The 25,828-nt window shown below is 47.3% G+C and overlaps 1 protein-coding gene across 1 annotated transcript in view; it reads right to left on the reverse strand.

The window, feature by feature from the left end:
* The window catches only part of LOC146796999 (uncharacterized), a 233,198-nt gene that overhangs the window by 178,498 nt on the left and 28,872 nt on the right, over nucleotides 1–25,828 (reverse strand). Inside the window, exons 4-6 of the mRNA XM_085629585.1 lie at nucleotides 16,584–16,682; nucleotides 13,268–13,450; nucleotides 1,490–1,699 (exon numbers count right to left, since the gene is read on the reverse strand). Of these exons, the coding sequence (XP_085485711.1) occupies nucleotides 1,490–1,699; nucleotides 13,268–13,450; nucleotides 16,584–16,682 (492 nt within the window). The remainder of the gene's footprint in view (nucleotides 1–1,489; nucleotides 1,700–13,267; nucleotides 13,451–16,583; nucleotides 16,683–25,828) is intronic.

Consider the following 25,828-nt stretch of genomic DNA (forward strand, 5'->3'; position numbering starts at 1 on the left):
AAGAAAGTATTGCTTGTAACGAGAGCTATGATTATGCAAAATCTCTTTGTGTAGGATTTACTCCTTGAGAAGGAAGGCGGAGTTTGAAAAGTCACTCATGATCAAGAATGCTGTGCATACATTCTTCACATAGCTAAGCAGTTCGGCAGCTAAGTGACAGACATTACAAATAATGCTTGAATTAAATCAACTGGAAGAATCATGTGCCTTGGAAGGGTTTAGGTAATTCTTTGGATCTATTGGTAATTCTTTGCCTTGATAGGAAAGTGGCCAGGTAGTGTAGGAGGAGGAATTTTAAAATTGCTACTAACGCCACTTTTAGTCATACTCATAGGAATTGCTTGTGTGCTCATCTTCTTGAGATTCTGTAAAGCAATTTCTTCACAAAAGGGAGTGATTTGTGGATACAAGTAGCTGTCAGCAACGAGAGGAAGAGCACGGAAGAGACTCAATGTCATGGCTGAAGAAGTGCAAAGTGAGCTTTATGACACCCTGAAGGATCTAGGAGAGACTTGGCAGAAGAATCCAGAGTTGATGAATGATGTACTGTAATAAAGATTTTGAGTGATGATTATAATCATCACAGGGGAGGTTGTGATCATCAACTTTTATGTCAATAAAAAGAGCATTGCGATTCAAGCTTGAGCAAACATTAGCCTGTCTTCTATCATGCCTCAACATCACCATATATTACACAATAACTTGTTGATTTGGGTTCTAAATAAACTCATCTAATTTTACATGAATCAGCAGAAAGTGCTCTCAGAGAAATGTCCTCATTGTACTGAATCAAGGACAGTTCTTACTGTCCCACGCTATGTAAAACAAAGTATTAGCTAAACCATACAGCCAAAACTGTGATAACGGTTGAATCCCTTGGCACTAATATGTTGACAGAATCTTCAAATGTATTCTGTACTAAAATGTTTCATCTAGGAGGTTTCCTATTGGTCCAACCCCTGAGAATCATGTAGCCCACAGAATGTATGAAAATTTTTGTCTAAAACCTTATATAAGATTGTGGATTTCGCTAGCAAGATAGACCCACTACTCCCCACCTTAGAAGGCACACCTATGCCAGATTTCATTTAGAACGCCAGTAAGTTCTTAATTTTCCGTATTTTGCCTATTGATTCTTATATAAAGTATTGTAATCAGTCATTCCTATAATAATGTTTCAGCATCATTTTGTGAGTACTTCGGATCAAAAAGACAGTTCCAGTTGTTGAGCACCAAAGTCCATATACGGATTAAACCACTCCTGGTCCTAGATGTTAGTGCACCTCATAAAACATCAGCTCAGTTCTGAATATGAATGATAAATATTATCAATAAATATCAACAACAAATATTCAATATTTTAGAAGGGTAGGAAATATTCAATTAGCCTGATGAAGCCTTGAAGGAACAACCACTTCTGATAAGCCCAAGGTCCATCCGCGTAGCATGCGTACATTGTAGGGAGCCAGGTTTTGTGAGAAACACCTACCTTGAACTCATCATTAACTACTACTTGTGGTCGGGACCTCATGGGCGTATGAGTGGCATGTGATGCCAGCTGAGCAGCTTCATGCAGCTTTCTCAGCTTCTTTCTGGCAGACAAAAGTTTCATCCTTCTTCTTCTCTTCGCTCTGTCCCACTCCCACTCATCCTCATGGTCTACTCGTGGACGCTTCTTGCGAGCAAGGACAAGATGCTTCTGCAAAAAAAAGAGAAAGAGGAGGGAACTTTGAGAGGAATTGTGGACTGCCAAATCATTCATCCTCCTCCCTTAACACATTTCAAAAGAGAGGGGGAGATAAGAGGAATTTCTTAGAGGGACTTATCCTCCTGTTTACGTATGTCTTCAGAAAACAAAAGAGCCAGTCCATACTTTTTATGCTAACCCTCCATGGGATAAGGAGAAAACTTCTGCTTTTCTTTTATAACACTCTCCCACCAGAGTTGCCCCTTGGTGGCATGCATCATCATAGGGTTCATCCCGTTCCACTGAAAAATGGGGCGTGCTACGAGCTATGGATTACGCTAGAGCACTGAGTGGTATACTCTAAATGATGAGAGAAAAATAGGCGTGGCAGCGGTTTTGGTTGGAGGTTAAAATACCTGCCTGGCAGGTCAATAATACTTTTTAATACGTCCTCTTGGCGGTATGGTTATAAAAGGGGGAGTGAGCTAGAAAGTATAGGTGATAATGTATCTGCCCTTCTAGTGGTCAACATGTTTCAAGCTAATCCACGGCCTCTGAGTGTTTTGTCCTTAGGTGATTGGCTGAGGGGGCGCTTTGAAGTTAGTGTGACTAAAGGCTCACCTTGACCACTGAACGATCCATGAAGCAAAATCTTTGCCTAATTAGTATTATCAATCAGTGACACCAAGTAGGTGCTATTACTTTCTTATCATTATCATGCAGTCATTTTGTGCCAGCACAACTGTAGAGTGGAATTGGGGAGTTAGATCCTAGGTTTTGAAGAAAAGCCATGGGGATTGGCTTGACACATTTAGAGCACTAGAAGGGCAGGTACATTATAACATATACTTTCTAACTCTCTCCCCGTTTTTAGGTCTTGCCTGACCCAGCGCATGCGCTGGTATGGCGAGACTTATTGAGAGGGCTCCAAAAAGTGCTGCCAGGCCAGCCCAGAGCTACAGTGCATGTGCGCGGTTGCGCGCGGCGCGATTTACCGCGATTACTTTCACTTTCGCGCCGCTTTGATGTTTGATCGCGATCACTTTCACTTTCACGGCCGCTTGGCATAGCCAATAGGTCTCGCTTTTGGGACCTTATAAGTATTTAGTTATGAAACTGTTGCATGGCTAAACACTTATAAGGTCCCAAAGGCGGGACCTATTGGCTATGCCAATGCTTGTTACATGTGTTGTTGCTCAGTAGGCTTTAATTACAGCCACTGAGCACTATTTTGTTTAATGGTTTTGGCATGCTATCTCGCAGCAGCTTTGTTATTTTTTTACATTGCACGGCACGCCACGCTGATAGTAGCGGCCATGCCTTTGCTTTACTTGCTGCTTCAAACGCGGCTGCATGTTGTTTTTTAAAACTATTTATTTGTTTATTTATTTAATTGTCCCATGCCACACTTTCACTTTAATGTCGGTCGCGCCCCTTTCCTTAAACGGGCCGAGTCTAAGGAAAGGGGCATGGCCGCCATTAAAATGAAAGCACAGCATTGGGCGCTTTTACAAAAAAGAGCGTTTGTCAACATGACAAACAAATGTTTTTTTTTTTGTAAAAGCGCCCCGTACCGCGCTTTCAATTTAATGGCGGACATGCCCCTTTCTTCAGACATGGCTCATCTAAAGAAAGGGGTGCGGCCGATATAAAAGTTAAAGCGCCGCATGGGCATTTTTACCAACTAGCATTTGTAATGAAATAGGTGTTGCATTTACAAAACTCACCTAAATGCAAGACCTATTGCATTGCACATGTTTGTAGTGAAAAGACAACCGTCCTGGGATGTTTAATTCCAAGAGCTGAAATACCTCAGCTGAACATGAAGGCAGGGATTCTTCCGTGCTGTGAAACCAAGGGAGAGGCAGACAGCTAAACAAGCCTAACTGCCAGGCTACCTGCTGCCTGAAAGAAATGTAAATGTGCGCAACTGATTAATCTGCAAATGCAAAGGTTGCCTGGAGCCCTTATTGGCTTTAATTGATGGAATCACTTGAAACTTCCTGATGACATACATTTATCCCTTTTGAGAGGTATTATAAGGGAGCTAAGCTGTGAAGTGTGTGCTTTTAAAAGACAGATATAAAAAAAATGTACACTACATACAGTCTGGGTATTACTAAAATCGATATTTTGGAAGCCTTTTGTAGAAGCCTATCCTATACTGTGTGTAATGTAAGTTTAAAACAATGACTTACATGTTCACAGTGCTTTCCGTCACAGACTGGGACCTTGTAGCACTAAACATACTCAAGTCCGTATAATCAACTACACCAACTGGCATTCAATTATGTGGCTCTCCGATGCAGTGCATTAACTAATAGAGGTTTCATAATGTGCAATGGTGTATTTCCCACTGATATCATAACCTGTATTTAATTTTCATTTAAGCTCTGTGTTATTTAACGTGTAGTTCATGAAGGTGCTGGAGCAGAGTTTTCTTTTAGAAAATTCATGGGCTTTTGAAGCTCTGGCATGTCTATGCGTTTTATTAATTTATTAATAATTAACAATTAATTATTTGTCTTGTGCAAGTGTGATTCTATTAATCAATCCGTTTGTTCTAACATAAGAAAGAGTTATACGAGGGTTAGCTTATTTGTGCTGTTTCTGTTTAATAATAACGTGCAAGTTTTCATGTTTAAACGTTGCTGTGTGCTATTTATTTTGAGCACAAAACGCTGTCTGAATTAATGCTTTTCATGTCGCGAAGCTAGATAAATACATACACATAAGGGTATTAGTGGGGTTAACACTGTTTAATCATTATGCTGTAGTAACGTTTATTTTGTCTCTTTAATTAAGATGGTCTATTGTGGCCTATGAAGGCCTTAATCGAGCTGACAGTATTTCGAAGCCTGGCTGTGGCATATTCTGTGATGTGGCAAGGGAGACCCCTGCTGGAAAAAGGTCGAAGACAACTGACCATGGTCCTTATTGTAAATTTCCATGAGGACATCAGCAGTTTGGAGGATCTCCAAAAGAAATGGAACGTCCTTGGCAAACAAAGGAGCTTCAGAAATGAACAATGTACTATGGCCCGGCTGCCGAGGGAAGTTGAACAAGTTGGATACTTTGATAGTTTCTTGGTTCCTGTTCCGTAGTTCACGTCTTGTGACTTTTCCTGAGCGAAGATTTTCAGATGTAGCAATGTTACATCCCTTCCTTCTCGCTCTGCTCAGTGATACAGTTTATTCTGCCAACTTTATGTGTGTTTCCATTGTAATTTTCACTATAAGAATTGTTAGCTTAGGGAGGGCTTTGCCACTTGCCATTTTACCTTTGCTGCGTGAACTTGCGTTGCTGAGGATCGATGCTGAGGACTTCGTCCTGACCCGTTCTGACACTTAGTTAGAATAGGTAACTATGAGAAATGATTTATTCTGATTGATTTACTTTGACTAATTTTAGATAAAGCAATATAACTTTTAAACATGGTGTTGAATTTCCTTTCTTGTCAATTATTGTGTACATTTTGATCATTATTGTATAGATTGTATAGAGTATGTTTAAGGACAACCACTATAATCAGGTCCTATCGTCCTAGATATAGATGCAGGGTGTTTAGGTGATTTCTTTCCACAGGACTATTGCTGGTAGAGTATTTGAGCGTATGTTAGTGAAATGGGCCCTAGCGTATGATGAATGTATGTGCGTGTAACTGTGTGATTACTCTATCCGTGGTAGTGGGCATATTTTAGATACCCTGATCTCTATCAAAGGTGAATGACTGAAAAAAGTTACAGAATGTTTGGTTTTTTAGCCGTCTTTGACCACGCCCCCACATTCGCAAACCCCGCCCCAATGCACACAACACCAAGGTTCCCATACTTTTTTTATGCACTTCAAACACTGACCTTCCCTTTTGCTCTGCCTCAACTTTGTCTCTCTACTTCACCCCTTTTCTTTCTAGACCTAATTTTTAGGTCGAGCCTGTAGCAGTGCACATGCGCTGCTCTGGCGAGACTTTTTGTAAGGGGCTTTGAAAAGCTCACCACACGCTCGTGATTGTGGTTTTGTTTTCGTCACAGGCTATTGGCTTTTGCATGCGTCTTTGCAAGAAATACAGCACGCAATTGGGCAAAGGAGGACGCATGTCCCGCGTTTGCTCCACCCACGGCCTATTGCTTGCGGTTACCCGCACGGGCCACATCTGTTTTCAATTATCGTGCACAGATGCTTGCGTGATAATGCAAAACGGATGTATCGTTGTGGCGCGCGCACCACTCGCGTGCTTGTTTTAGCTTCCTAATTCACTAATGAGGGCCACTTATACTTTAGTGCCCGGGTCTATTTTCTGTCCCAGTCCGACCCTGCTTCTCTGCCCGTCACGGTTCTGTGCAGCCCTACCAGTGCTGTTCTGTCTGCCATAGTTCTGTACTGCCCAGACCTGTCCGTCGTAGCTCTGTGTTTCCCAGTCTGTGCTTCTTTGTCTTTCACGGCCCTGCGCTCATCTTTCCGTCACAGCTTTGTGCTTACCTACCTTGCAGTTCTGTCTTCCATAGCTCCGTGCTTCCCAAACTGTGCTTCTCTGTGTGTCACAGTCCTGTGTTCACCTGTTCGCCACAGTTCTGTGCTACTCTGCCTTCACTTTGCTGTTTGTCACAGCACTGTGCTGCCCTACCCGTGCAGCTCTGTGCATCATAGTTCCGTGCTGCTCTGCCTGCATGGCTCTGTCCGCCATAGCTACGTACTGCCCTTCCTGTGCTGTCCACCATGACTCCATGCTGCCATACCTGTACTGCCCTGTCTGCCATAGCTGCGTGCTACCCCTCCTTTACCGATGTCTGTCACAGATCTTTGCTGCCCTACCTGCACTGTCCTGCTCTGTCTGCCATAGTTCCATGCTGCCCTACCTGTACTACCATGCCCTTTCCTACCTACCACAGCTCCGTGCTGCCCTACCTGCACTGCCCTTTCCTTCCTGCCACAGCTCCGTGCTGCCCTGCATGTTCTGCTCTGTCTGCCACCGTTCCGCACTGCCCTACCTGCACTGCCCGGCCCTACCTGCACTACCCGGCCCAGCCTGCCACAGTTCCATGCTGCCCTACCTGCACTGCCCGGCACTACCTGCCACAGCTCCGTGCTGCCCTGCATGTACTGCTCTGTCTGCCACAGTTCCGTGCTGCCCTACCTGCACTGCCCGACCCTACCTGCCACAGTTCCATGCTGCCCTACAAGCACTGCCTGGCCCTACCTGCCACAGATCCATGCTGCCATGCATGGTATGCTCTGTCTGCCACAGTTCCGTGCTGCACTACCTGCACTGCCCGGCCCTACCTGCACTGCCCGGCCCTACCAGCCACAGGTCCGTGCTGCACTACCTGCACTGCCCGGCCCTACCTGCACTGCCCGGCCCTACCAGCCACAGGTCCGTGCTGCCCTACAAGCACTGCCCGGCGCTACCTGCCACAGCTCCGTGCTGCCCTACATGTTCTGCTCTGTCTGCCACAGTTCTGTGCTGCCCTACCTGCACTGCCTGGCCCTACCTGCACTGCCCGGCCCTATCTGCCACAGTTCCGTGCTGCCCTACCTGCCTTGCCCGGCCCGACCTGCCACAGTTCCATGCTGCCCTACCTGCACTGCCCGGCCCTACCTGCCACAGCTCCGTGCTGCCCTACCTGCACTGCCCGGCCCTACCTGCCACAGTTCCATGGTGCCCTACCTGCACTGCCTGGCCCTACCTGCCACAGCTCCATGCTGCCCTACCTGCACTGCCCTACCTGCCACAGTTCCATACTGCCATACCTGCACTGCCACAGTTCCATGCTGCCCTACCGGCACTGCCCGGCCCTACCTGCCACAGCTCCGTCCTGCCCTACCTGCTCTGCCCGGCCCTGCCTGCCACAGCTCCGTGCTGCCCTACCTGCACTGCCCGCTCTGCCCCAGCCCCCTATTTCTCGAGCCTCCGTGCAGCTCCCGTTTTCTCCATAGAAACTTGGCTTCCTCCGAGGAGGGCGGACCCGCGCTCTCGGCTGAGCATGGCTCATCGCCCCAGTGACGAGCATGGCGGCCCGGGCTCCCACACACCTGGCGAGCAGGGGGGCCTCCCCTAGGGGGTGTGCCCCCTCCGGAACAGGCGTGGTGTGGGCGTCAGCAAGGGCGTGCAGAGCCCCCACCAGGTAAACCACGAGCCTGGGGGGTGTTTGTGTGTGGGGTCGGAGGAATTGGGGAGGTGGGGTGCAGCATGTGTTAGGGGGAGGGGTGCCAAGGCCGCCAGGGCTTGGGGGGGGGACTCGGGAGTGGAGGGCAGCAAGGCAGGCTCTCGTTTTAATTGTGACAGCTTAATGCTCAGAAGCCTGAATCGCAAAACGACCCCCCTTTATTTATTTGGTGGTTGCCAAAAGATGTGTTCAGGGAGGGACCGTCTGGTGGCAGTCTGCCCTCTACCCCTCTGAGCCTGCTGCAGGTCGCAGGGTGCGCCCTGTCTTTGTATGTGTGTTTATTCACGAATATTTTTTCTGTGTCTTTGTATGTAAATATACGCCGATGTGTCTGTGTCAAGGTAAATGATCATTAATAAACATGTTATTCGGAGGAGCGGTGCATATACCTGTATCCACCCACATATAATACTCCAGAGTAAAACGACGCGTTATTAACACAGTCCAGCATCACTGACCTGGGAAAGCACTGCTGACTTCCCCACAAATTCACCATGGTTCACACTCACCGCAGGCCCAATTTCATTGCACTGTACACATTAAAACACTTGTGTTATTTTTATATACCTTTGCTTACTACAATTTTGAATAAAATAAGCAGGCTGACTTAAACCATGAACTCAGATCGGCTGACTGTAATGTACACACAACGCATTAGCACTTATGGCACATACGTATACAAACACATCATGTATGTTTGGGTGCGTGTGTATGTGCAATGTGATATATATAATGTGTATGTGTACTGGCATATACTTCTCTGTGAATAGGTGTGAGCATGTATGTATGAATATAGATATGCACATACATCTGTGATCTTCACACAGCATACAAGCAAGCAGTGTGAATTAATTCTATGTGTTAGTAACAGCATGGAAGAAAACACTTAACAGTGTATTCCATTATTCTGTTTATTATTATTAGAAGCTTGTATAGCGCTCAGCTACCCACGCGGGATTTCCCGGCGCTTTAGGAACAGGTGGGTCTAGCTAGCACAAGGTAACTCAAAACATCAAACTGTTTCCGAAAAGTGGTAAGTGTGGTGCAGCTTTTTAAGTGCTTCGGAAGGGCATTCCAAAGTTGGGGCCCTGCCAAGAAAAACAGGAAATGGCATAGCCAATAGGTCTCGTTTTTGGGAGTATTTAGTTATGCAGCACAATATTCTTGGTGCAACAATATCAACCGTTGCATGGCTGAACACTTATAAGGTCCCAAAGGCAAGACCTATTGGCTATGCCAATGCTTGTTTAACCATACCACTAGGAGGACGTATTAAAACGTATCAGTGACCTACCAGGCAGGTATTTGTAACCTCCTCTCAAAACCGCTCCCATTCCTATTTGTCTCTCACCATTTAGAGTATCCTACTCCGTGCTCCCGTATAATCCATAGGTTGCAGCATGCCATATCAGTGTACAGTAGTAATTTGGGTGCTGTATGTTGGATTTACAGGCTTTTACGACTTGGAACTTGTTTCCCATCCATACACAGTAAGTATAGCATAAGTTCCAGAGACTGAGTGTTTTCTAATGTGGTATATTGTGTGGGTTTAAACAAATCTTACTTTGTGTACAGTGCGTGGTGGGTGAGGCGTTATGGGATGTTTTACCGTGCTCTATATTCTCCGGTGTGTGATGGTATGCTTTTCAGTTCTGAAGTATGAGCTCCAATTTGTTCTTCAAAATTGGATTCCATCAATGTACAGAAATTACACATATATTGTATATATTACTTTACATTGAGTACTGTGTTATTTTGCGAATCCTATCCTTAATGCTTGATTATCCCTATCCTAGAACCCAGCAGCCCCCATCCACCCGGGATGTTCGATTCTCTTGCCGTTACCTCTGTGCAGTGCTGCACAGCCTTTATCTAAGTTCAAGCAATGTGAATACTCAATCAATCAAAAAATCTTTATTTCGGCCGCTAGGGTCATAAAAGCACATATGGTAAAAACAATACATTATATATAATTTGTAGCAGCATCCTTTGAGATATCTATAATTGGAGAGCACATTGTAGATAAATGTACATTCCTATCTGAGAACTTGGATTAGGAAAGACAACTCTTCTAGACATCCTCGGGCAAAAAGGTGTGCAATATACATGCAATACATGGCCTCTACAATTGCCGCAAGGTAAAGGGCTATAAAGTGCATGTGCATGAACAAGGAGCTAATTTTGGGCGCAAGATCAATTTCATTCAGACATGATATCTTAGGGAGACACGTAGATGGTACAGTGAACAGCAATGTCCAAATGTAGATGAGTAGCCATTTCATATAAAACGACAATAACAATATCAAGATAAAATGTAGAAATAAAAACATTTACATTTTAAAATCTCCTATTGAGACTAATTATATACAAAGTAGTAGTGTTCCGGAGGGGCAATAGATAAATATATATTCAATTTAAAAGGCGAGAGTACATATCCAAAAAGTCATAATAACTGTTGTAGGACTTGAGTTGGCCTATGAGCTCCTCTTTAGAATGGCTCTACGAGTATGCCACAAAGAATTCAAGACCCACAAGATGGAAAACACAGTGGGCATATCAGTGTCATATTTGAGTACTCTAAAGACCTCGGAGCAGTGTCTAGACCCCAGGTTCCTGCACATCTGAAACAGCCAGCGGGACCTTGTCCTCCTGTAGGCAGGGCAGAAAAAAAGTACATGCATTTCCGTTTCCTCTACATTCTCACACGCAGGACAATCCAGACTGCGGGCACCCGACCACTTGTTGGTAAACAATCAGAGCGGGAGCACCCCATGTCTGAATTGGAGGAATAGCTTCTTCGCAAGAAGCGGCTGGATGTCATCTAATGCCGATTCTAGCCTATATTGCATTTTTACTTCCATAAACCAAAGGGATAAGCGCCCAGGTGAATTCCCCCTCCATAGCTGTGCCAATTTATATTCTCTATAGGTCTCAAGGAGTACCTTTCTGGGGGTCACAAGGCAGGATTATTCAGCTAAGCTTCCAAATTTGCCCTCCCCAGGGCCTGGCAGGTGTTCCTAATATATGCCAACGATGGGAGTTTTCCCGCATCTTGAAGGCTCATAACTGCTCTCAACTCATTCCTGTATGAGGCTAGTTCGGGAGTACTCCAAAGGCGTCACCAAAATAGAAGATAAAAGGGGTCTTATAGATACTTCATCTGCGATAGAGCTAATCCTGAGGTCCATCCTGAGGGGAATTAAGGGGGAACTAGGGGGGAGACCCAAAAGTTGCCTGGCAAAGGAATTCTCTATAAGCAATAGGGGTGAATACTACATACATGCATGTATAAATGTTGATTGTATGGCTTGTATGCATTGGGTAGATTGGGTAGATGAGCATATGATAGTGGGTGTTTGTGGTTATGAGGTTGTCTGATGGTGGGTGAATGCACTTCTAATGTTATCTCTGTGGACGTAAGATGGTAGGTGCATTGGTACATGATGTTAGTTGTGTGGATGTATGATTATATGATCTCCTATATCCATGGGTGTGTGATCATCTGACCGTGGCAGTGCTGGCATATAATGGTGGCTTTGTAGCCTTATGATACTGATTGACTTGGGTATGATCGTTGGCATGTGATGGTGGAGCTGTGCTGTATAATGACGAGAGTGTCGGTGTTTCAAGGCAGGAGTAATGGCACTTGGGCTGTTGAGCACTCTGTTCTCAATCTGGAACAACGCCCTGGGACAGCTGTAAATTGCCTGGCTCTTCATGGCACACAGTACATTGAGAGACATGGAGAAGTGAAACAGTTACCAGGCCCTCTCCTTTTTTTTTTACTTTTTGCGCTCCTGCTCAAGTCCATGGGACATGCCCTGTTTTGCCCTTCCAAAGGCAGGCTAGGCTAGGAGTTTTCATATTTTAATAATTTCCAATGTGTGCGAACATCAGAGAGATTAAAACACTTTGAAGTGGGGTCTGTTGTTGCATAGCTTTGTGTTGCCCAATTGCGGGGGAGAACTGCAGCCTTAGTCCCAGTGTGCCCAAAGACAGGGGGTACCCCAACACTCTGTTCTCAAGAGGCCTTGAGATCTGTAAGTTGACCGCTCCTCCATGCCTTGCAACATGCTGCAAGGAGCAAGGTGGCTTTCTGCTGCCCCTGCAACCTGCTCTCAACTGCAAGAGGATCCAAGTCCAGCTGAGAGCAGCCCTGCTCTTCTGTGTCCCAGAGCATCTGTCAATGTCACAGAGGATGGCTGCTGTTCTGTTTATAACCTCGCACCCTTGGACATGACGCAAAGAGGAGAAAATGCCCCCCACACTTTGCTAATTTGGGGGCTACTTATTACCTCCTACCCTAGGCAACATGGTGGTGGTGTAAGAGTATACCTTCTCCCTAGGGCAAGGTAGAAACAAAAAAAGCCCCCTGTGCTTTTGCAATGCAGGGGAGAGATATGTCTGCTCCCACTTGGCCAAGGGTGGGTGTGCATGCTTTTAATGCTACTTTTTCCTGAGTCCAGTTGCTGTCATAGGTAATGTCCCCTCACCTGCCTGGGGAATGGGGAAGGGAAGATGACAACAGGCACAGAGGAGCCAGGCAGATTACATCTGAACCCACACCCTGGTCGAAACTGACAACAAAGCGCTATGAGAGCTACCTGGCTTCTCCAGGGCCTGCAACATGCTGTGGGCCACGAAGAAGCAAAGCAGCAGCGAACAGGGATAAGTGGCAGATGTGAGCCTAACCAATCCTCCATGGTCCAGCAAATACTGCAGGCCACAGAGGAAGAGAGTGGCTATCAAATGCCCTGCATCTTGTTTGCAGTCAACCTAATCCAAGACATTCTGGTAGAAAGGTCCATCCGCTTCATCATCGACCCATGAGTGACTTTAAGTGTATATTATCAGGGCTGCCAGTGCACACCTGAACAACTGTACCAAAAGCTGTATCCAGTTCATGTTAATATGAACCGTTTGTGACATGTTACAAAGTCTACTGTGCACTTCACCTAAGTCACCTATAAGTAGCGCCTTGGAGTCCCGGCTTTGTGGACTCCAAAGCTTTACTTAGGGGTGCATAGTGTATACAAGTGATGTATGCTAAATGTAATAGCATTCAACTACAGTGGCAAGATTAAGAGTTCTAACTTACAGTGTAGGCAACAGTAGTCCTATTCCATTGTAAAAGCCTGCTTAAGAATAGAAGACCTAGTTTCCTTAGGGTGGCTTCGGAAAGTGCTAGTAAGACCATCTGCAAACCTTTGTAATATTTCTGAAAATCTAATTCATTAGTGGACATATAATCCTTGCTAAATTATTAATGAGATTTTTCTGTATAAAAAAATGTGTTCCTTACTGCCAGCACAATCACTAGACTGGGTCTGGTAGGTGTCCTCCCTTCATATAAAAACAATTCAATCCCCTAACCCACAGAAAAATGATCCTTACTACATGCTACAAAGGCTCATACCTGATTTATCCATTTTTTGAGATGGGGCAAGGCGAAGAATTTGCACTGCCTCGATCGGCACTTCTGGCGTTTCAAGTTAGGCCCACCAAACTTCGGCTTATCCAGACAAAAGTCGCATTCGCCACAGTCTTCCTCCCGCATGCAAGGGTCACATTTATTGCACCTCCTTTGGAACCGACGTTTCTTCAAAAGCAGAAAGATCAGGACAAGAGAGGGGAAAAAAAGCAGAGAGTTAGCAGAAGCCAAATATGCCCAGTGAAGGGCCTGATGAAATGAGGAAGAAGATAAGGCAGGCCTCCATTTACTGATACAAGAGGGACCAGGATGGCCATAGTGCAAGGTGCTAGGGGAGCTTGTAAGTTACACATTTAGGACCTCATTATGAGTCCCATGATAAGTCCAACGAGACCAGTAACTGGCCATGCTGGGATTATAAAATCAGGGGAAACACTGCAGATCAGAGGACACAATGAAGATCAGAGGAACCACTGCAGGTCAGGGGAACCACTGCAGATCATGGGAAACACTACAGATCAGAGGAAACACAGGAAACACACTGCAGATCAGGGGAAACACTGCAGATCAGGGGAAACACTGCAGGTCAGGGGAAACACACTGCAGATCAGGAGACACACTGCAGATCAGGGGAACCACTGCAGATCAGGGGAACCACTGCAGATCATGGGAAACACTACAGATCAGAGGAAACACAGGAAACACACTGCAGATCAGGGGAAACACTGCAGATCAGGGGAAACACTGCCGATCAGGGGAAACACACTGCAGATCAGGGGAAACACTGCAGATCAGGGGAACACTGCAGATCAGGGGAAACACACTGCAGATCAGGGGAAACACCCTGCAGATCAGGGGAAACACACTGCAGATCAGGGGAAACACTGCAGATCAGGAGACACACTGCAGAACAGGGGAACCACTGCAGATCAGGGGAAACACTGCAGATCACGGGAAACACTACAGATCAGAGGAAACACGGGAAACACACTGCAGATCAGGGGAAACACTGCAGATCAGGGGAAACACACTGCAGATCAGGGGAAACAAACTGCAGATCAGGGGAAACACTGCAGATCAGGAGACACACTGCAGATCAGGGGAACCACTGCAGATCAGGGGAATCACTGCAGATCATGGGAAACACTACAGATCAGTGGAAACACGGGAAACACACTGCAGATCAGGGGAAACACTGCAGATCAGGGGAAACACTGCAGATCAGGGGAAACACAGGAAACACACTGCAGATCAGGGGAAACACTGCAGATCAGGGGAAACACTCCAGATCAGGGGAAACACACTGCAGATCAGGGGAAACACTGCAGATCAGGAGAAACACTGCAGAACAGGGGAACCACTGCAGATCAGGGGAACCGCTGCAGATCACGGGAAACACTACAGATCAGAGGAAACACGGGAAACACACTGCAGATCAGGGGAAACACTGCAGATCAGGGGAAACACACTGCAGATCAGGGGAAACACTGCAGATCAGAGGAAACACGGGAAACACACTGCAGATCAGGGGAAACACTGCAGATCAGGGAAAACACTGCAGATCAGGGGAAACACACTGCAGATCAGGGGAAACACTGCAGATAAGGAGACACACTGCAGATCAGGGGAACCACTGCAGATCAGGGGAACCACTGCAGATCAGGGGAACCACTGCAGATCATGGGAAACACTACAGATCAGAGGAAACACAGGAAACACACTGCAGATCAGGGGAAACACTGCAGATCAGGGGAAACACACTGCAGATCAGGGGAAACACTGCAGATCAGGGGAAACACTGCAGATCAGGGGAAACACTGCTGATTAGGGCAAACACTGCAGATCAGAGGAAACACGGGAAATACACTGCAGATCAGGGGAAACACTGCAGATCAGGGGAAACACTGCAGATCAGGGGAAACACACTGCAGATCAGGAGACACACTGCAGACCAGGGGAACCACTGCATATCAGGGGAAACACACTGCTTCTCTGGGATTGTGCCTACTCCAAGCAGGTGACATCTCCAAGTGAAACTATGTGGAGAAATGAAGCATTAGGGGAATCAAGTAAACAGCATTGCCAATACATTTCCCAGCAGCCTCTTCGGATTCCACTCGTATTTCCGCTGACCGTTACCCTCGGTGTAGTACAGGTACAAGCGGGTACAAGGGGGCGGTGATACACTAGATCATTACTAGTAAAATGTAATGTGGATGAACCTTCTGCCATCAGTATTATCATGGTCTAAGAAGTGGTTTGCACGTTGCAGAGTGTCATATCTTTAATTTTGGCTATTCAGAAACACAAAGTTGTATAGTTCACGATGATTAGAATTATTTGAATAATAATATTGATAAAAATAGTTATTATTTTTATTGTTTTTAACAGCAATAATAACTGGTTACTTTTTAGCATCATTACCATAATTGTTTTTATTGGTTGATGGGGATTACATTATACTTTTAGCATTATCCTTTTTATAATACATGGGATAATTTAATCCCTTTTTTAATTAATAACGAGCGGTTATGTCACAATCTCCACTGCCAGCTAGAGTACAGGGTGTTAAAGGCACGACATAGAGAAGATTTAAAACTAGCTCAGAGAGCCCTGATTAATTTGTGCAATTTTCACCCATTCTGTTCATCCCTCAGCAGCAGACAGGACATTGTTGAATGGCTACTGAAGGCGTCCATCCTATGATGTCATAGGGGTCAAATAGTGAAAGCCATCCCTTGAGCTACCCTTGGGGTTTTGGTGCTGCCAAGTCCACTTCAAGTGAGGGTCCAGCAGAGAGCATCTCACATCTTTTCTGTTTCCTTTCAGCATCTAGATGTGACACATCTAGACACCTCCACATCACTGTGAACTAAAAACCAAAACACATGCTTGGAAACTCCATGTTCTCGGAAGCTGTATTTGTGCTTCCAACCTGTAATCTCACTGCCTTCCACGGTTAGTACCATGAGAATATCCGAAGCGAATTTCAATTTCATTCTTTCTTTAAGTGGTTGATGTCAGTGGCTCTCCCTTTCAAATGAAAGAAGCGCAGGTTCCCATTTCCAGCTCCCTTAAAACACTGATCAGTGGCATGAACAGAAATATAAGCATCACACAAATTATAGTTTTTTTAAATAATTTACATAAGGCCTGAAATCAGATGCAGCCTCCCACCCCTTATGTTCGCCCTCATTTAGGAAAGAACACAAGATAAAAACAATAATGCGGCTCCACAGACCTGAGGTGCCTACTCTAACACAATCAGGGAGAGGCCATGGAGAACCCTTTAAGTACTCACTCTGCGAGGAGGTGCATGGGCTGCTGGGTATTTGATCCCATTGAAGCGCTTGATCCCCACCTTTGTCTCACTGAATTTGTATCCAATTTGACTTTTCCCCTGAAATAGGTCAAAGAAAGAAAGGACAAGTAATCAATGAAATGAAATGAAATAAAAATGTATAATAAACGCGCTCTACTGCCCTGAGGTGTCTAGGCGCGCAAGCTTGCAAAACAGGGTAGTACCAGGTATGAGGCCAAGGGATATTGGCTCCTGGAGATTAAAAAGCCATGTTTTTAGTTTTTTCCTAAAGCAGAGAAGGTCTGATTCCTTTTTCAAGAATAAAGGGAGGCTGCTGCCAGTAAAACTTCTCCGGCCCCATTTAACTTTTTTTACTCTGGAAACAATGATTTTACAAGCTGTTTCTGAGCGAAGGGATCGTGGCAGAAGGTACCACTGAAACCACAAAACTTGTGAGCCTTCTCCATGGAGAACCCTAAAAGCAATGCATAGGGGCTTAGGCTGTATACGCTTCTCAATAGGTAACCAATAAAGAAGCGGAAGGGCAGCTGAGACTGAGTCTCTTTTGGGTATGCATAATGACAGGCGAGCAGCTGGGTTCTGTATGATCGGCAGCCTATTTAGACTTTTTTTTCTTACACTTACAAAAAAAGCATTTGCCTAGTCAATCTTTGGAAGTATCAAGGCAGAGACTACTGTTTTTGCAGATCCTTTGGGATGAAAGGAAAGATTTTCTGTAAGAGTTTCATTGTAAAAAAGGAGGCAGGCGTGATAGTATTCACATGCCATTTCAAGGTTAACTGGTTATCAAAGATAACTCCAAGACTTTTTACCTATGTGACTGGCAGTTGAAGTTGGCCAAGTTCAGGTGGCCACCAGTCTTGGGACCAGAAGAAAATGTCCTTCCCAAATAACCTTGGTCTTGCCCGAGTTCAGCTATAAGCAATTTAGGGCCATCCATTTTCCAATCTCTTGCATACAGTTGTAAAAGCGCTTTGCTGTCACCGAGATATTAGATGATACGGAGTTCACTAGTTGTGTGTCGTCTGCATAGGTAACTGCTGAGAACCCAAATGATCTAATTAGCTTGCCCAAAGGGGCCACGTAGATGTTAACCCCTTCAGTGCCACGCCCTTTCCCCCTCCTGTGCCGGGCGTTGCACTAGTGGGTGGGGTTCATGACGAGATAGTCTCGTCATGGGCACAGCGCAACCGTGCTCCATGACGAGACTATCTCGTCATGGGCACTGAAGAGGTTAAAAAGGGTCGCACTTAGAGACAAACCCTGGGGGATGCCGCAGGGGAGAGAGAAGGATGGGGATTTTAAATTATCAGCTGCAACAAGCTGAATTCTGTCTGACAGAAATGATTTGACTAAAGCAAGGGCTTTATCCTTTACCCCAATATCCTCCAGTCTCTTCAGCAGGATTTGGTGGTTTACGGTGTCAAATGCTGCTGAGATATCGAGTAGGACAAGCCCTGCACTGCCCCCTACATCAGTGCCCATTTAATCTGTTCTAAGGCACTTATCAAAGCCAATTCAGTGCTATGATGCTTTCTAAATCCAAATTGGCAAGGATCTAAATGACTCTGTCCCTCGATGAAAGCTGCAAGCTGTGAGTTAAGAGCTTTCTAGATTATTTTCGCCAAAGGGGCAATCTGGAAATAGGACGATAATTACTAGGATCTAGTGGATTTAGGTTGGCTTTTTTGATTAAAGGGAGAATATACGCTATCTTCCAGACGCTAGGGAATTTTCCTGACCTAACCACAAGATTATAAATATTTGTTAGGTAGTCTGCAATAGTGTCAGCCACTAAATGAGTGGTTTTTGGTGGGCATGGATCCTGTGGAGAGCCTGATTTAGTTTGCAGGAGGATGGTTTTAATTTGGTCCTGGGAAAGTTCAGCAAAAGAGGTTAAATGGGACTTGCATCCATTATTGATGGTTTGGGAGTCAACGCGACATTCAAGGGTCTTATTTTGGGAGTCTTTATGATCATCCAAAGGATTAAAGGATAAAAGATTAAAGACCGACTTAATCTTATCTTGAAAAAAGGAGGCCAGTGAATTACAAAACGTTTGATCCATTCCCTGAAACCCCTTTTTGGGAGGTTTAGATAGCTGTTTGACAGTTTACAAAAAGTTCTTTTGTAGAGTTTTTGGCTGCTTCTATCTTCTGAGTGAAGTATTTGGATTTTTCTTTAAAAATCTAATTTTTATATGAGGCTAAAATAAGCTTATAACTAACTTTTTCTGAGTCCTCATAATGACGCCTCCATTTCCTTTCCTGCCTGCGTCATGCTTCTTTAAGCAGTCTTAGGCTTTCTGTGAACCAAGGTTCGGAGGGGATGTCCCGGTTCTCCTATGGGGTTTGATCGGTGCAATTTTATCGGCGGCGTTCTCCAGCCAACCCTGATACAGATTAGCTGCTTTGTCGGGATCAGTGTTTATGCACGGCTGTGTTTCTGATAAGATAGCTTCTGGTTCTATCTCCTTTATCAGATGCCAGTTACGTGAGAGCCTTGCCGGAACCATTTTGTTCTGAGGTGTCTTCAAATAGGCTACATTAATATCAAACATAACTGCTCTATGATCAGACCATAGCAATGGTAGGACTGTTGGTGTGGATAAGTGTGGGCAGTCAAATAAGATCCCATCAAGAATGTGACCTGCCTGATGCGTTGGTTCATTTACCCGTTGCTCTAACCCGAGACTAAGCAGCATGTCAGTGAGACATGCCGCGTTCGTGTTCACAGAGTTTTCTAAGTGCATATTAAATTCACCTAGAATTGTAAAATCTGGTGAGTTTTTTTTTAAACCTAAGAACTGAGAAAAAGTCGAGAAGAAACCAGAACAAGTCCCAGGGGGCTGGTACAAAAGTATTCTATTAAAGGAATAATGTTTTTTGACAGCTGAAATTGAAAGGCTAGCGCCTCTACCTCTTTTAGACTAGCAAGTTCAGTAAAGGAGCCTGTAAAGGACTGGCGGTGTATTATAATAATAGCCTCCCCCTTTTTTTCCTATCCTGTATAGCCTATGACAGAGGAAGCCTGAGGGGACTGCTACGGCCAGATCTGGTCCGGCCCCTGCGTCAGCCCAGGACTCTGTTACAAATGCTATGTCTAGGCACTGAGCATCTAAAAAGTCTGCGAACTCCAGAGCGTGCTTTATCAAGGAACTTGCATTTATAAGAATGCACCAAACCTGATTTGTGTCAGTGGCAATCTTTCCATCAGGTATATGGAGAGTACTCACTTTCAGGTTAAGAAGGCACATGTTGGGGGAGGAGCCTAGCGCGCAACCAAGATGGCCACGTAGGCTTACGGCTCTCGAGGGCCTCCGCAACCTCCCACGTCTATCCTGACTTAATCCTGGTTTATTTGACGGGCTTTTGCAGATGAACTTGCGCTGAGGTGCCACCTGTTTTCCAAATTCAGATCGGACGCCGGGACCCGGAATGGTTGCACTCCGAAGTTTGCGGCCTGCTCTTGCCTTGGTCCCGATCTCGAGCTGGTTAAGTGCCCGGGTACGAAGTGAACAACAGCGGCTGGCTGGGCTTGACCTGCCACGGACCCCGCACTTTCACTTTCGTTTTCAAGCCTGCTCTCTGATATCGGCTGAGAGACTTTGGTGTTTCAGAGGGGCGCGGACGGCGAAGTGTCTGGCCTGACTCTCGGACTATACATGGGCTGACTGTCGGCGACGGCTGTGTTCAATTGAATTAGCTACCTGGTCCCTTTTTCCTGGTGCAGGCGGGTGCCAGCCTTGGTGGCCTCCGGACGATGGCGGCGAGACTAGACGGAGACAAGTCGAAACCCAAGTCAACCCGGAGGGGTGCCTATACCCAGGTCAATTACATGGATCGATATGCGCAGGCAAAGGGATCCCCTGGTGGCTCGCATAAATCGCCTGAGAGGTCTAAGGAGGTCTCAGGCCCATCGTCAGAATTGACCCTGCTGGACGTCATGGGCGCCATTGAGGAGATGAAGACCGCTGTGGGTCAGCAGTTTGATACCCTGGCTCATAAACTGGACGCGGTCCTGATCGATGTGAATTTGGTCAGGGCAGACCTGTCCAAAACTAACGAGCGGGTCGACTCCTTGAGTCAAGCGGCGTCGAGCCTAACTGTGGACGTGGCCGCCCTGCAGACGGAGGTCCGTAGGTTGCGGCTAGCCAGTGATCTGACGGACCGTCGGCTTGAGGACTCCGAAAGCAGGGCTAGACGGAACAATGTTCGTATCATTGGAGTGCCGGAAAGATCGGAGGAATCTGCTGCGGATCTTTTTGTTGAGGATCTGGTGACCAATCGTCTCGCGCCCAAGGGACTGAGCAAGTTCTTTGCGGTGGAGCGGGCCCACAGGATTCCGGGTGGTGCGCCCAAGGTGGGTGCTCCCCCGCGGCCTATAATCGCCCGACTCTTTAACTTTCGGGATAGGGATGCTATCCTTCAGGCGTCGAGGGTGGCCGGGCCGCTGAAGTTTGAGAACTCCAATGTCAGCTTTTACCCGGACTTCACGCAAGCGGTCCAGAAACAACGGCTGGGATTTTTGAGTGTCAAACGGCGCTTGAGGGACATGGAGCTGAAATATGCGATGTTATTCCCGGCGAGGCTGCGGGTTGAGTTCCAGGGTCGTTCCCACTTTTTCGACTGGCCGGAGGCGGTTGGAGACTGGTTGGATGCCCTGCCTCGGGGACAGGATCGAGACAGTCGGATGGCGGAGAGCGGACGGGATTTGGTGGAGCAGGACTAGAACTTGGTTCCTGGTGATGGACTGGACTGGTGACGTTTTGTACCTTGGCTCAACTGTACCCTAGTTTGGCACAATATGCCCTCCAAATGCCTGGGGGTTGTGGGGAGCCTATTGGGGTCCTTTCCTCCTTCTGGGGTTCTTTTTGTGGTATATGTTAGGGCGACAGGCACACTGCGAGTTGGGGGGGCTGTTTGGGCTCAAGCAGGGGTGCAGGGAGGGGGGAGTTGTGGTTTGGGGATTGTGGGGGAGGGGGGTTGTTGGGGATTGTTTGTTTGTTTCGCAAGGCAATGTGAAGTTCTCTGCTGACTTATCCGGGTTGTGCTTTCCGGGATGTGGGTATCATGCACGGGAGTGGGATGGGGGGTAGGGGATTGAGAATCCTTTCGTGGAATGTGAATGGACTGGGGGACAGGATCAAGCGCGGGGTGGTGTTGCAGTTTTTGAAGCGGATTTCGCCCGACATTGTTTTCCTGCAGGAGACACATTTGATTGGGAACTCCTTCCATGCCCTAAATAGGAGGGGCTATCGCCTTGCCGCTCACTCTGGTTTCACTTCTGGCTCTAGGGGAGTGGGCATTTTGGTTAGGGCCTCTCTCCCATTGGAAGTGGACGAGGTGCTTCACGATGATAGGGGGCGCTATGTGGCACTGGTGGGGAGATGGGAGGGTAGGACTGTTTCGCTCGTGGCTGTGTATGTGCCTCCGGGGTTACAGACGGCTACATTTGCTGATTTGGGGCGTTTGGTCCTGGGACTCCCTGGGGGGGTTCTGGTGCAATATACCTTTCACTTGGGGGCCCATGGGAGTCTCTCGAGACTTGATTACATGCTTATGCCGGCGATCCAAGCTGGGATGATTGGGGAGGTGCGTCATTTAGCCCGAGGTATTTCTGATCATTCCCCTATATGGTTGCAACTGAAGGTTGTCCCTGGGGCAGAGGGGAGAGTGGCACCCATTAGCCCCTGGTATCTACGTAACCCTAAGATCCGCGCGGAACTGGTCAAGTCCACTGATCACTACTTCAATGATAATGTGGGGTCGGTGTCGTCGGCCGTCTCCCTATGGGAGGCTTATAAAGTGGTGATCAGGGGGCAGGCCTTGTCCCTTATCTCCCATGCTAAGAGGTGCGAGAGAGCAGAGGTGGTTCGCCTGGAAACTGAAATAGCTGAAATGGAGGAGGACTTGGAGCGGGGAGTTACTGATGAGAAACTGCATGTTCTCAGCCTCAAACAATCAGATTATAAAGCGCTAGTCACGGAAGCCGCTAAAGGGATGAGTAGAGAGCAGCAAGGACGACTGTATGATGTGGGGGATAAGGCCGGAAAGTTGATTGCTTGGTTGGATAAGAAGGAGAGAGCGAGCAGGGTGGTGCCCGTTGTGGAGAGAATGGATGGAGTGCGTGTGACTGACCCGGTGGAGATCGTTGACTGCTTCGCGGCTCATTTCCGCGGGGTATACTCTCCGGTTTCTGTGCGTTCGGAGGAGGATTCTCATCTGTTGCTTAGAGACATTGCATTGCCAACCCTATCGGAGGCTGATGCAGTATTGATGGAGGCGAAGTTGTCGTCAGATGAGATCGCTCTGGCCACTCGCTCGATCGCATCGGGTAAAGCGGTGGGTCCTAATGGTCTTCCCATCGAACTATATAAGTTGCGTCCCGATAAGATAGCGCCGTATCTTCTGGACATGTTTTTCGCGGCACGTGCGGAGGGCTTCCTCCCCCTTGACCAACGCCTCGCCAACATAGTTGTGCTACACAAAGAGGGGAACCGCGAGATCGCTGCGCCTCCTATAGGCCCATTTCGCTGTTGAACGCAGAACCCAAAATTCTGGCTAAGGTATTGGCTAATCGACTGGTTCGGGTCGTGGGCGACTTGATTCATCAGGATCAGTCTGGTTTTATACCCCATCGGAATACCGCTCTAAATTTGAGGTGGTTGCACGGCGTGCTTGCTAGAGCGGAATTTATACGTGAGCCGGCCATCTTGGCATCTTTAGATGCTACTATGGCGTTCGACACTTTGGAGTGGCCATATATTTGGGCCGTGTTGGCGAAATTTGGGTTCGGCCCTGAGTTTATTGGTTGGGTAAAATTACTATATGCTGACCCACTGGCTCAGGTGGTGGTGAATGGCAGGGTGTCGGCTCCCTTCGCACTGGGGAGAGGTACGCGGCAGGGATGTCCATTATCACCCCTTCTCTTTGCACTTTCTTTGGAGCCTCTCGCCGCCTGGTTGCATTGGGAGCCGTCGTTGCGAGGCATTAGATGGACGCCGGAGTTTGAAGACCGTGTCTCCCTTTACGCGGATGACATCCTTCTGTATCTCACCTCTCCCCGACAGTCGCTAATTGTATTGGTGGACGTACTGAATTCCTTTGGTCGCAACTCCGGCCTGGTCATCAACTGGGCCAAGTCGTGTGTTTACGTCCTCTCGGGTGAGGCCCCCCTCCTGCCACGGGATTGCCCTATCCAGATTGCTACCCTGGGGTTCAAATATTTGGGAATCTTTATCTCACTGGATCCCGCGGTCCGCTATGAGCGAAACCTTCTCCCTCCCCTCCAGCGATTGAAGGCCGACGTCGCGAGGTGTCGACGACTTCCGCTCTCGCCGCTCGGACGGGCGGCATTGTTTAAAATGATGTCGCTACCTCGCTTCTTGTACGCTTTGCAAAATACTCTAGATGTCGTGCCAGCCCGTTATTTCCGGGAGGTGGAGGGTCTTCAGCGCCAACTGTTTTGGGACGGGCGGCCGTGGATTGCTCTCGCCAAGTTGACGCTCCCTTGGTACGATGGGGGGGTCGCCCTCCCCGATATTAAACGATACTATTGGGCGTCTCAGTTGGCGGCGGTGAACCACGGGATATACGGTCCTGCCTTGAATCCGGCCTTCGAGATGGATACATTTCTTTCTCCCGGGTGGGGACTATAATAGGGCGCTGTACTCGGTGACCCCGGACACGCGGTTGACAGGACCCACGCAGGTTGCAGGACGTGTGTGGCACGCGGCGAATGCTGCGATGGGGTGGAGGGATCGCTTGACTCGGGCGACGCCGTTGTATGCCTCTGGGCGGTTGGGCTGTTTGTGGCGATCGAAAGGCTTTGAGAAATGGGATATGATTGGTATATGTAAGGTGGGTGATCTTTGGGCGAAGGGGTCTTTCAAAGCGTTTGAAATGCTTAAAACTGAATATAAATTAAACGATAGAGAGTACTTCCGGTATGCTCAAGTCTACCATGCGCTGTGTTCGGTTTTCCCGGACGTTGCTGCTATCCCCGAGTATTCCCCACTGGAGGATAGAGTGTTGGATGGCTACGTGCCCGACAGCACTATTTCTCTGATTTATAAGAAACTCATTAATGATCGCGCGGACTTGCTGCTCCGTCTGCGGGAGGCATGGACGGGCGATGGCTTGGAACTGGACGATGAGGACTGGGTATCGGCGGTGGCCTCCCCGAAAGAGGTGGCGATCCCGGCCCGCTTACGATTCGTACAGCTGAAGATCCTTCATAGAGTGTATGTCACGGGGCCCGGTTTGCTGCGTATGGGTTACTCAATGGATGGACTGTGTAAGCGTGGATGTGGCCTGCCGGGTACCTTTCTTCATATCTTATGGGAATGTTCGGAGGTTGTGCGATTTTGGAGCGGTATCCACACCGTAATGGAGGAGGTCACGCACGTTGCTCTGTTGCCAGAGGCTAGGAGGTGTTTGTTGAATGTCTGGGAACCGAATGATTGTAATGCGGCACAGACGCAGTGGGTGACCTTGGGGTACATGGTGGCTAAGCGTAACATTGCACAGCTGTGGGGCTCCCCGAGGCCGCCCACGATCGAGGTATGGAAGGAGAATATGGACTGGTGTATGTTTAGGGAAAAGACGGTGTATGTGGCGAGAGGCAAGCCAGGGAAATGGACTAAGGTATGGGGTCCATGGAATTTATATCGTGGACGTATCTGCACCCCGCCTCTGCCATTAGAGGTCGATATTGCTTTGTCCCCCTAGCCACACATTCTGCGGGATGGTGTGAGGTGTGTTCCATGCTTTGTTTTCCCGTTGCCCCCTTTACCGCTTCCAGACAAGAACTGCTTTGGACACTGTACGTTGTTCCCCGTCCTGGGAAGAGCACGCTGCTATTTCGGACTCTCATTGCCTTGAGTGTGTTTTATATTCAATAGAAAATGAAACTGTTTTTTCCGATTGCTCCTGGCCTATGGCCACGGCCTGTTACTTGTGCTCACGAATTGCCGGGAGCTTTGCCTCTGGTTCATTTGAATGTGTGGCGTTGCACTGCGGGCCCTCGGGCTCTATAGCGGCCGGCCCTGGTGGTTGTAGGCCCTTGTCTGTATTTTATTGTGTACCAACGGTTTCTAATAAAAAAAAAAAATTTAAAAAAAGAAGGCACATGTTACATATATGACAAGTCACTGACTTATCACAGTCCTCAGGAGATAAGGCCGGTTCATTGCAGGTCCTACCTGAGTTAAGCTCTAGAAG

This window comes from Triturus cristatus, chromosome 10 (assembly GCF_964204655.1).
Source record: "Triturus cristatus chromosome 10, aTriCri1.1, whole genome shotgun sequence".
Classification (NCBI taxonomy): Eukaryota; Metazoa; Chordata; class Amphibia; order Caudata; family Salamandridae; genus Triturus; species Triturus cristatus.